Raw genomic sequence first — 12,571 nt, forward strand, 5'->3', positions numbered from 1 at the left:
GGTTGGAGGAGAGAGTGGTGAAAGAGAAGAGGAGAGGAGAGGAAGAAGAGGGAAGTAGGGAAGAAAGAGAAGGAAGGGAGAAAGAAGGTAGAGAAGAAGGAGTGGGGATGCAGTAAAAGGGGAAATGGGCGAGCAACACCAAAAGTCATGTGCATGTATTTATTTCATTAAAAGTATCTTATATATAAGAATGTAAAAATAATGTATGTTAATATCTGATAAATATCACAGTATATGTATGGGGGAGAGTTTGGAAAAAAAATAAATAAAATAAAAACAAAAACAAAAGGTAGAGAAAGGAACTAGAGCAGACATGTCAAACTCATGACGTCATATGACATTGCACAACGTATCGCAACTTTTTTGCCATTGGCAGCAATGGGGTAGGCGCGGTTTCAGAGTGACGCATCCGCCCCATGGGTCAGCCTGAACTAGAGGGACAGCTATACTGAACTTAATTTTATTAACAGAGAAGTAATAGAGGGGGTTTAAATAGCAGGAACTTTGGATGAGAGTGACCATGCTATATTGAAATTCAACATACTGTAATACTGTACATACACAAGCAACAGAGCATAATAAAAAAGTGTCCTTGACTTTAAAAGAGCTGATTTTAACAAGCTCAGAGAGAACTGGGGAAGGATCCAATGAACAAAAATCTTAAAAGGGAAAACAACCCAAGAAGCTTGGAAAATTCTGAAAAATATATTATTTCAAAGCCCAAGCAAGCATAATATACTGAAAAAGAAAAATAGGAAATCCAAAAGGAAACCAGCATGGTTACACAAAGATATCTCTGATAAACTAAAAGACAAAAAGGGTAAGTACAGAAAATAAAAAAAAGACTAGTTGAAACCTGGCTTAATACTAATCTATATAAATAAAAATGTAAATGTTCGTTTGTTCAAAATCTTAACTCTCCGAAAGTTCTTCACCGATTGCTTTGAAATTTTGACATAACGTTGCATTCGAATACGCGCGCATTTTTATATACCTATATTATATAGATGTCACACCTGTGACAGGTAAAAACATGCTTTTTTGAAAAACAGTGCCATCTGTTGGACGTAAAAGCAACACGCTACATATTACAAATGTGCGCTTTCTCTTTTCTTTCTTTTCCATTTAACCAGACTGAGCCACAGCAACGCGTGGCCAGGTACAGCTAGTAACTAATAATACTCTTTTGGAGTCAGGATGAAAGTTTTTCTCTAGCATTGTGCAGTCCTTCAAAAGTAATTAAGAAGATGTTCTTCAAATTATGAAGATTGCACATGTAGCATCTCACTCTTTAATACAGCTGTACCTTTTTACTACAATTACATGGTTATGACATGTTCTGGAAAAATAGAGATTATGCTTGTGTTCCTATGAACTCCAAAGTGCTCACTTTTTTAAAAATGAATCTGAAACACTACCTAATTCAAATTTTACCACATAAAACAGCTTTGTTAGGTGAAATTATGGAGATACAATGGATGAAAAAAGGAAAATATCCTTTGATTTTGAAGCACATAGTAAACTGTCAGAGAAGCTGTTATTTGTATTCAGTTGGATTCAGCATAAGTTTCCTTTTCCTCTTTTCTAATGGGTGGCCCATTTGCTCCACCATTAGCTCAAAATATACCAATCAATAGTGGCAATTTCAGAGCTCTCTGAAAACCACTGGAATTCTTTAGACTCCAGCTACAAACATTTCTAATTCTTAACTTTTGCAGAACAGGAAAGCTGTTTAAAATGCTAGACCATATTAAACATTTAATATGCTTGTTATGGATCCATTAAATCCTGAGCAGCCCATCATCCTACCATGTACCCAGTGGTGGGATTCAGCCAGTTCACACCACTTCGGCAGAACCAGTAGCTATTTTTTTGTTTCCCAGGCCCAGAATGGACTTCCGGAAGCAGCATCCACACAGAGAACTGGTTGTTCACATATTTGAATCCCACCACTGCATGTACCTAATCCCTGTACAATGAATGGCTGTATAGTCTTCAAGCCTTTTGAGGAAGTATACCCACTTACCCAGAGAAAAGATAAAGATAAGCTGAAGTGTTAGAAAGCATTCTAGGGTACTAAAAAGATTGATAAACATTTGTTTATAAATGCTCTATATGCCATGCTTCAAAATCAAAAGCCTCTCCATGGCAGCCAATTACATCTCAAAATTCCATATGTACTCCTAATCCCAAAATATCTTGTATCTGAAAAACACATACACTTCCCATTTTAATCACTAAAAATTTAAATAAATTAAATATCTATTCCAGATGTCTGTATAATCTATTTTGTGAGGCCACTACACAAAGTAAAATAAAAAATAATTCATAAAATAAAATAAAAATTTCTGTAAACACTTGCATTTTATGAATGTGCTTCTAGAATATGAAAAATAACTTCAGGAGGCATACATGGAAAAAAAATCAGTTATTTTGCATCTACTATATATATATTAAAATATTTGTGCTGACTACCAGAGCAGGGATCATCAACCTTTTTGGATTGGCGGCCCGGTGGAAGAGGGAAGGGCAGGAGCCTTATGCGCACATGCACAAACATAAATGTGGTTACACATGTGCGTGTGTGTACAAACAGGCCGTAAACATGCACAGCACACAAACGGCTGCAAGCATGCATGCGAGGCTCTCAGTGACAGCGGCGCCTGTGTGAGGCTTGTGGTACTGCCGCTGCCAGGCTCATGGCAATGCTACCACCAGCTGAGGCTCACGCTGAGCCCCTGGTGTGAGGCTCATGCTGCCATCCCTGCATGAGGATCGCGTCGTGGCCTGTAATGATGCCACCCTGGCGCGAGGTTCATGCTGCTACTTTGTGCGAGGATTGCGCCGCGGCCCGTAGTGATGCCACCCCAGCACAAGGATTGCACCCCCACCCCACGTGAGTATCGTGCCATAGTTCGCAGCAATGTGCCCTGGTACAAAACTCATGCCACCGCCCCCATGCAAGGATCACACCACAGCCTGCAGTGATCCCACCCCAGCATGAGGCTCGCGCTGCCACCCCTGCGCGAGGATTGTGCTGTGGCCCACCTGCCGCTTACGGCGCTGCTGCTGTCAGCACAAGGTTCATGGCAATGCTGCCATCTGTGTGTGGTGCACCGCCGCCCACCTGCCGCTTGCGGTGCTGCTGACCCCCATGCAAGGTTTGTGGCAACACTGCCACCTGCACAATACTAGCAGCGCTGCCACTGCCCGCAGAACACTCGCGGCAACTGTGGCATGAGCACACATATATGCACGTGCGCTGCCTAGCTACTCACGCGCCTGGCGGCCAAGAGGCCATGGCCCGATAGTGGGCCGCGGCCAATAGATTGGGGACCTCTGTACTAGAGGATTAATTAGTTGCAACAGGAAAACCTGATATGTATACTTTGCCACTTCAGCTAAATTAAATCCTGCATTAATAGAGGGATAGAATCAAAAACATATGAAGTTCAAGTACCACTTTACAAAGTCTCAGTAAGACCACACTTGGAATACTGCATCTAGTTCTGGTCACCATGATATAAAAAAGAATGTTGAGACTCTGGAAAGAGTGCAGAGAAGAGCAACAAAAAGATTAGGAGACTGGAGGCTAAAACATACGAAGAACAGGAATTGGGTATGTCTACTCTAATGAAAAGGACTAGAAGAGACATGATAGGGATCTTCCAATATTTCCTACGAAGACGAGGGGGTTAAATTATTTCCCGAAGCACCAAAAGGCAAGACGAGAAACAATGGATGGAAATTAACAAAGGAGAGAAACAACCTAGAACTAAGGAAAAAATTCCTAATGGTGAGAGCAATCAATCAATGGAACAACTGGTATAGGTATAGGGTCTCCTGTTCAAGCAGGGGGTTGGACTAGAAGACCTTCAAGGTCCTTCCAACTCTATTATTTTATGTTCGATGAATTTTGCTAACTTCTAAACAAGATATGATCATACCAATAATGACTAATGTGCTTTCTCAGTCACCTATTCTTTTCAGTATAACTGTCTCTTATTAGTATAAGAAAGGTATATTTAACAATAACCAAGGACATTGTTCTAAAAATATCATTGAACATATAAAGCATTATAGCTCTTATAGTCTGTTATGCTAGAGTTGCCTTAAGTATTAAACAATGTGGTTGTTATATATCTAGCACCAATTTTCCATATTTCACAGTATAATTCCTTCCTGAAATCATATTTTATATTCCCTTTTTTGATTTTATGCCACCATGTTAAATAAAACTAATAAAAAATTTTGTTGGAAAAAAAAAAAGATACCCAAACTATTTGAAGTTAAAAAAATTAGATCAATTTCTTGCATTAGTATACTAGTAAGAAGGAAGTGATCAATAGCATCTTTGTAAATTAGTTCAATCATATTTGGTCCCCTCAGCTCTGGACTAAGCAATTAGCGACCTCTGTTGGCAGATTTTCAGAATAAGAGAAACAAAGAAAGTATTTCCTGAATAATACTGGAGAACTGAAATTCATTTCTTTATTTCTTCATCATACTTTAAAAGATAATTTCTAACATAAGCAATAATAATATAAACCAATTTGATTTCTTTTTCTTTCATAGAATGGTATGGAAAGGTAGTTCAAACACACATTTTTAGAAGACTACTGTCATTCACTGAAAAACTGATTTCTAAAATGGTCTGTATAGAACTGCCATTTAAAAATTAGGCTTTTACTTAAACAAAGGATCAGCAGAGATGCTACACCAAAATCTTTTTCATTTTTTTTCTTCAGTTAAAATGACTGATAAAAATTACTTCAAACTGTTAATTCTGCAGAGTGAACACAACTAATTGATCTGGTTTGTGAATGAGACTATACAGTTTATTCATTCAATAACAGCTTGTGATAATTGATTTTTCAAATATTAAATAATGTTGCTGATAGCAAACCAGATCATTATCTATGCACAGAGATGATTATCTTTTTTATAAAGATAAGTCTTTCCCTAAAATTAAGAATATCATGTGGAATAACCATAATCAGTGTTTTTAATTTAAGATAGAAATTGGGGCTTAATTGATATAATACTTTATTGTTTCTCGTAGTTGCCAAGAAGAAAGGCAGACTGACAGGAACATGTATAAATCTCATATATATTTCAGTTTTTCAAGGAACTGCAAATATCATATGAGATGATATCCTAAACACTGGCTGCCATTAAAAAGCTGCCCTCTTGGGTTTAATCGGTTCTTTTGGTCAGTTCCACTGGAGACAATAATTCAAAAAGAAATTCCCATTGGGATTGTTCCTGGCTCCTCTTCTTGAGCCAAGGGAGTGGAGGGCATTTTCCTTGGAACAAAAGCAAATGGAAAGGCTGGGTGGGTCGGTGGGATCGCGAGTCTCTTCTGCCCTCCTCACATGCTATACAATTTTGAACAAAATGTCCAAAAAGTAACCGTATAATTATCATTATTCGCTGATCCTCACTCCTTCTTTACTTTTCTTGACCGAAAGTCTCTTCCCTTCCTTCTATTTTGCTGCCAATGGCATTCATTGGGCGTGTCTTAAGGAGGGGGTCTATATAGGCACCAACTGCGGCTCAAGGCGAGATCAGAGGGAGCAAAGTTAAGAGAGCGAGATGCAAGCAACGAGGACGTTTATCTTCTTTAAATTACTATTATTTTGCATCATCTTTTCTCTCCTGTCTTTCTTCTCTAATCTCTTCTCCCCCTCTCCCAAAGACATCTTATTTTATCGGTTTTGAGGAGGGACGCTAAGAAATTGTGTGGCAAATTAGGGGGGGAATCCCAAAAGAAGTAATTTGGGTAACTTTGAAAAGGAAGAACTAGCTTTGGAAACAAGAGTGTATATATCTAAATATCTAAATGACTGTATTGATATTGAAGGGCAAAATAGGGGAATTCATAACTGGAGGGACTGAGACTCTTCTAGCTTGTTCCTGCGAAAGAGGTTGGTCTCCCTCAGGCTTTGGAGTTAGAAGGTGCAGATCTCTAACTTGCCGCCTTTTTTAAACTAAAAGGGCTCCCGCAGAAGCTGCAAGGAGCTGCGCTTCTTGTCCTCCCCTTCCCCAGGCGCTTGCTTAAGAGGGCGCTTGTGCTCTGCCCTTAACTACAGAAGCGTGTGTGTGTAAAAGCGGGTGAAGTTGTGCGTCTCTTTGTTGGTGCTTGCCCTGGGCACGAGGGGTGTCTGGGCCACTGCTAGAGGCTGTTTGCTAACCCTCTTTCCTCTCTGCCTGCCGCTCTTGATCCTCTTTTCGTCTCCCCTCCCTGTTGCTGTTCCTATGATATCTGGGCTCTACATGCTACTGTGAGCAGTGGCGACGGCGCTACTGAGCCGGCTGGCGGTGGCGGTGGTGCCGGTGGTGCGATGCGATCTGTGCGACACGCGGGCTCTGAAGCAGTGTAAGCCCATGGTGCCGGAGTGCCTGGAGCTGGTGCGCGAACCGGGTTGCGGGTGTTGCTTAACGTGCGCCTTGCAAGAAGGACAGCCGTGCGGCGTCTATACTGAGCGCTGCGGCTCCGGGCTCAGCTGCCGGCCCCGAAGCGACGAGCCGAAACCTCTGCAGGCGCTGCTCGATGGCAAGGGTCTCTGCATCAACGTTAGCGGCGACGCAGCGGGCGGCAGCAGCAGCTCCTCCGCCAGCAACAGGATCCGTGACGTCCTCTTTCGCGGGACCCACAAACCAGGTAAGAAAACAGAGTAGGTCGCGTATGACTTCCTAGTCTGGGATCCCGGCGGCGGCAACAGCTTTGCCTTTCTTTGAAGACCGTACTGCGCGTGCGCAGCTCGTAAGGCAGGTGAGGTGGTTTGTGCGAAACAAGCAACGCCAGCACTCTGTGGGTGGTTTGTTCGGCTAGTCTCGCATCTTCCAGAAGATCCAGGCAAAGATACAACTTTCCCTCCGATTTTTCCCCTTGGCGACCACCCGCGATTAAAGATTGGACTGGAAGAGAAGACTGTCCAAGGTCATCTAGTAGTGATCTGTAATTAGCTGAGAGTTTACCCTCCTCACGTGCGAGTCCAAGACTAATCGATACACGGCACCGTGTAGCTGGAGGCGGGACGGTAAGGTTGATAGGATTTGTTGCTTCGTTAAGGTGTACGTGCCTGTGCGTGAAGTCCAAACTGTAGGGTAAAAAATATATTCTTTAATAGTGATATTCCTTAAATTAGCCCCTATTCGAAACAACCGTTGATACTTTGTAAAGTACAAACGCTTTGTGTTAAGAAGGCTAAGAAAAGACGAAACCGAAGTGAGTTCACTAAGAGATGAGTATCGGTTTCGTCTGATTCAGCGCGTGTCTGCACGTAGGAGACTATATCTTAGTTCTACGTGCAAAGGCAATTCCATATAGCAAGCCAGCTATGTGTCCTGATGATGCCTGGTTCCCATGATAACTATACGCAAATTTCCCCGGGCATTCTTGGTGGAGAAGTATGAATATAATGCCATATGCAACTTCACTCTGATTGATCAGGAAAATTTAAGCAATATATAGCAATGGTTAATAGCAATTAGCCAATACATTCTGCTCCTGATCTTTTCATCTGTGTTCCCATCTGAAGTAAACTATTTTTGTATGTCAGGAAACAACTTGATTGGGCATAAAAAGTGCATTCTTGTATCAGTTTCATTTAAAAGTTAGTTAAGTGAAGTAACAGTGACAGCTCAAAAAGCCTTTACAATGAGACCAGGAATTATGCCATTTTGTATTAAAGTGTTATATGTTTGTATGGTGCATGTGTAATATACTGTGTAAGTTAGATGTACACAAACACATCCATCCTTAATGTTTCAGAACAATTCTTCCTAAATTAATTAGCTCTGCAAAATGATATCCCTTTATCTCTTTAATTTTCTAAAAAGTGGAGGAGAAAGGGAGGGAGTTGCTGCTCTGTATTCTGTAATCAGCAGACTGACCAAGAAAATAAAATTAGCTTATCTGATTTCAGAGATGGGAAACAGAAACTTAAAATGAACAGATCTCAGACTGCCTCTCTCCATTGTAGAAGCAGTGCAGTATTTCATAGGTCACATGGTTAACCTGCATACATACATACATACTTTCCCAGAACACAAAGTTGGAATTTATTGTTGAGAAGAAATATTAAGATAAATAAATTCCACAGGAAAACAGTTGTAAGGAATTGATGTAAGCATGACTGCCCATATTTATCTTCCCTTTCCTCCTCCTCCTCACATTCAGTTTGAATACTTTGTGTACTTGCTTGATGTCTATCTTTAGTTAAACCTTTTCAGCTCAGAATTTGACTATGTTAACTTTTAAATTGTTTCCCAGAGTAACTCAAAATCTATTTGGATAATTACGTATTTTTGATTCCCAACTTTCTCCTCATCAATCCCATGACCACAGGATGCTGCAAACAGCTGCAAATGCTGGCCAATTGCCAATTGCTCAAAATGCAATCCCATGAATGGGAGAGGTCTGAACTTCTGAAAGAATATTGGAATATAATTTGTTCTTTTTTAAAGGGTTATGCCTGACAACACAAATCAATTATACACTAGAAGATTTGGGAGTATCTTTTTTTAGCAAAGCAATATTGTTGTTTTTTTATGAATGTATCTGCTGCAGCAGATGCTCATTTTGCTTTTGGCAGTCCTAATTTTTGTGGTGTTCAGGTACTTTAAGATGCCCCTAAATATATCCACGAAGATTAAGCAATGCAAGAAACAAACCCATCTGGAAATTATTTTGTTTCCATTTAAGAATAATTTAGAAACAAATTAATTAGTCAATAGTTAGTATAGTTAGGTTACTATAGGGATAGACTTCCCAGGACAATGAAGACTCAGGTTCTTTACCCCTGAGAAGGGCTGAGAAGTAGTTGGATAGTCTTTACCCCCACCTTATGCCTGTCCAGATATTTGCAGCCCAGATAACATAGTCTTTCTATAGGGACTACTGGATGATTTAAAGTCATTTTTCCCTCAAAAAGGCAAAAGGAAATATTTTTAATATGAAGAATGGGTCTGATTTTATCATTGGTACCTTAAGAAATAGTTCCATGAGAGATGATACAAATTAATTTAATCATAATTTAATAATGGGCATTAAATATATGCACATGTAAGGGAGGGATTTACAGACCTGAAAAATGTGTTTTTAAAAGATACTTATCTGATAAGCAATTAATAATAAAAAAGCAATTGCTATTAAAAATTACATGTGAAGCCTAAAAGGTTAAATGTTGATGAAGCATAGAAGTAATCTATACAAAGCAAATAATTTTTCTTCCTTCATCATTTGTTGGAAATGTATTCTCCCCCACTGTTACTTATTGTTTTGTTGGCAGTGGCAGAGATCTTAATAGCAAATGCCTAGTTTTGACCCCACTCCTTTATCTTTTGGCAACATACCATAGGCCTCTTCTGAGTGGGCTTTTATTTTCTGCACTATGAATAGCATCCCCCCCCCCCCGATTAGAACTTTTTACAGTACTGTATCATTTATATTATTTTTATAGCTGAATATGAAGTTGGTATGTTTCTGGGTCCACTGCTTTATAGGTGAATACATTTCCTGTTAATCATTGAATATTGTGCCTTCTTGGAGCTATTGCCCCAGGTGAAATATAAACATCCAATAAGCTTGGGAAATACTAACTTTAATAAAATACACAGAGGAAGTGTAACCAGGTATAGTAGCTGGAGAGAAATTAAGTGTTTACACATACCTCTTAACTGTATAGAAACTTTCTGTTTGCCACATATTTGAAACACTTCCTTTATGAAAGTGACATTTTTTTAAGTCAGGAAAAATCAAGTACATATTTGTTTTTAGAACTATAGTACAGTAATATTCACAGCCCTGAAAGGAATCACCAGTTCCTTCAAAATAGCAGTAAATATGAAGTAATAATTCAATAGACAGTGGTCCCCAACCTTTTCCGTTCCACAGACTGGCAGTGGTGTCAGGTGGAGGTGGAGAGGGGATGGTTTCATGTGCACAACCTAATCCCATTTATGCATAAATGGAGCTTCGTGCGCTTGCCCACTGCTTGTGTGGCCTGGTTGCAGTGGGTTGTGGACCTATATTAGGCTGCAGACCAGAGGTTGGGGACCCTGCTTTAAGATTTTTTTTAAATGCTAATAATTAGTAATTACTATTTAGTAATTCAATCTTACCTTTACAAATTACAGTATGTCTATATCCATTTGAGAAAAAACTTCATGGCAAACTCAAAAATAGATACTCTTACAATAAATCTTATAAATAATAAATAGGTAACCATTCCAATCCCTTAAAAATCAAGATAACATCCCAACAGATTCTTGATTTAGGTCCAGATTTAGAAGCAATTCAACCCTGGTACAATTCTGCCCTCTTTTGGTGAGAGTTAGAGATTATTTAAAGACAGCTTTCTAGCTGCATAAGGTTCAAAAGTATGACTAGGAAAACAAATCAATGTAGAGTATAAAGGCCATTTTTCAAACATTTAAATATAAATGAAAGATGCACAAACCTTGCAACCCAATAATGAAGTTGAAATTATAGGTTAAAAAGTTACTAGGTTTCTTTAGTCATGGGAACAAAATATTCTAAACAGATCCTGTTACATATATGATTCTTAGGCTGCCATCTTAAAAACCCTGTACACTGAACTATGTATTGCATTCAGGACAGAATAAGTAGATGTTTTTCTGTTTGATGGGATTAGTAGCAGATCATTTTATATATGTAATCCTTAATCTAAATATATGCACAATATTTAGATTTCTGCTTTGTTATGCTTCCTCAAAATTAAACTAACCTGATGTTTAATGATGGCAAAATATAAACTTAATATTCAATATTCAAAAGCCGTTCATAAGTTGCTATTTATTAAACTGTCATTGGCTAACAGTTTGTTTAACTTGTTTTTATTTAAAGGGAATTCCAGTGATTCAGATGAAGACCATAGTATTAGTAGTACAGAAAATCAGTCTGTTCCCAACACCAACAGGATGTTAGATTCCAAGTCACATGTCCATCAGACCAAAATAGATGTCATAAAGAAAGAATATGCCAAAAATACCCAACGCTACAAGTACGATTCACAAAGCACAGACACACAGAATTTTTCTTCTGAATCTAAACAGGAGACTGAATATGTAAGTATTAAAGTTTGTTATATAATTACTTGCTTACAAATATTTAAGCATTTGTTTAACAATATTATATTACATAAAATGCTGTTTATGTATATTAGGTCATTTTAAATGGATGAATTTTACAGATTTATTAATTTACTTATTTAATTTGTATAGCCACCAATCTCACCAAATGATTCTGGGCAATGAACAAACTTTAAAAAATAAAAGCAATTAAAATAATAAAAAAGTTAAAATACACAGCAGCCTGAGCTTTACCTAAGTTTTTGCTGCCATCAAAATTATTAGAGTACTGACTTAATGGAATTGGAAGTTTTGTTTATAAATTTTACACTATTATTCCATGATTATTCTATAGATAATTTAAACATTTTCTCCTATGGAATTACCATCTATAGCTAAAGATTTATTTCATTTTATTTATTTTTATACAACCATTTTTGCTTTTATAAATAACTCTAGGTAGCAAACATACCTAATATTGTGACCTCTTTTACAATAACAATGCTGTGGGTTTGGCTGAGAGAGGGTGATTGACTCAAAATCACCCAGCTGGCTTTCATGCCCAAAGCAGGACTAGAACTCATAGTCTCCTGGTTTTTAGTCTGGTGCCTTAACAATTGACCACATTAGCTTTAGTTTGAAGATCTCATCAAACAGCATCTTCAATTACATTTTATTAAATTTAAAAGTTCTAATTTGGGAAAAATATTGCACTTATTTAGAGAAGACGGAGGGAAAAATTTTCTTGACTTAATTTCTTAAAAATATTTTTATTTATTTATTATGTGTTGTTAAAGTTATATCCTGCCTTTTGTTCAGAAGCTCCAGGGTTCATATGCTCTTGTGTTTTCTCCTTCTCTGTTTTTCCCCATAACAACTCCTGTGAGCTAAATTGGGTTAGCTAACAGAGAACTGGCCCAAAGTCAATCAGTGGCTTTTTGTGGTTGAAGGTAGTCTTGAAACTGGGTCTCCCCAAAAGAGATCTACCACAAATACCCATTACTGTTCCTTTACCTTTAAAGTACAAATTTTCTTCATGAGTTTGTGAATAATGTCTCTATAAAATAAGCAGACCAGTAAACAGTTAGATAGACAAATGTGATTCTTGTTCCAGAAAATGTCTAGTAATTTCACAAGATATAAACCTTTTAATAAAGTAATTATTTAGAAATTAAAAATTTAAAGAAGATTTTGTACATTCATCCATGTCTATACTTTGATTAGACTAGTGCAGTGGTGGCGAACCTATGGCACAGGTGCCAGAGGCGGCACTCAGAGCCCTCTCTGTGGGCACGCGCGTCATCGCCCCAGTCCTAGGCCTTCAGCTGGGTTTTATAAAACCTTTTCACTTTAGGCCTCTGCCGCCGTGTGCAAAAAAAAAAAGTTCAATCAATCAGTCAATTTCAACTTCTCATGAAAAAAAAAAGATCTTGCAAAGTTGGAATTGATTGATTGAACTTTTTAGTCCCACCCA

General features: G+C 38.3%; 1 protein-coding gene across 1 annotated transcript in view; it reads left to right on the forward strand.

Moving 5' to 3' along the window:
* Positions 1 to 6,258: 6,258 nt before the first annotated feature.
* Positions 6,259 to 12,571, forward strand: part of IGFBP3 (insulin like growth factor binding protein 3) — a 132,529-nt gene continuing 126,216 nt past the window's right edge. The window contains 2 exon segments of the mRNA XM_015824594.1: positions 6,259 to 6,664; positions 10,874 to 11,094. Coding sequence (XP_015680080.1) covers positions 6,259 to 6,664; positions 10,874 to 11,094 — 627 coding nt within the window.

Source organism: Protobothrops mucrosquamatus, unplaced genomic scaffold, assembly GCF_001527695.2.
Source record: "Protobothrops mucrosquamatus isolate PMUCROS unplaced genomic scaffold, P.Mucros_1.0 scaffold_192, whole genome shotgun sequence".
Taxonomy (NCBI): domain Eukaryota; kingdom Metazoa; phylum Chordata; class Lepidosauria; order Squamata; family Viperidae; genus Protobothrops; species Protobothrops mucrosquamatus.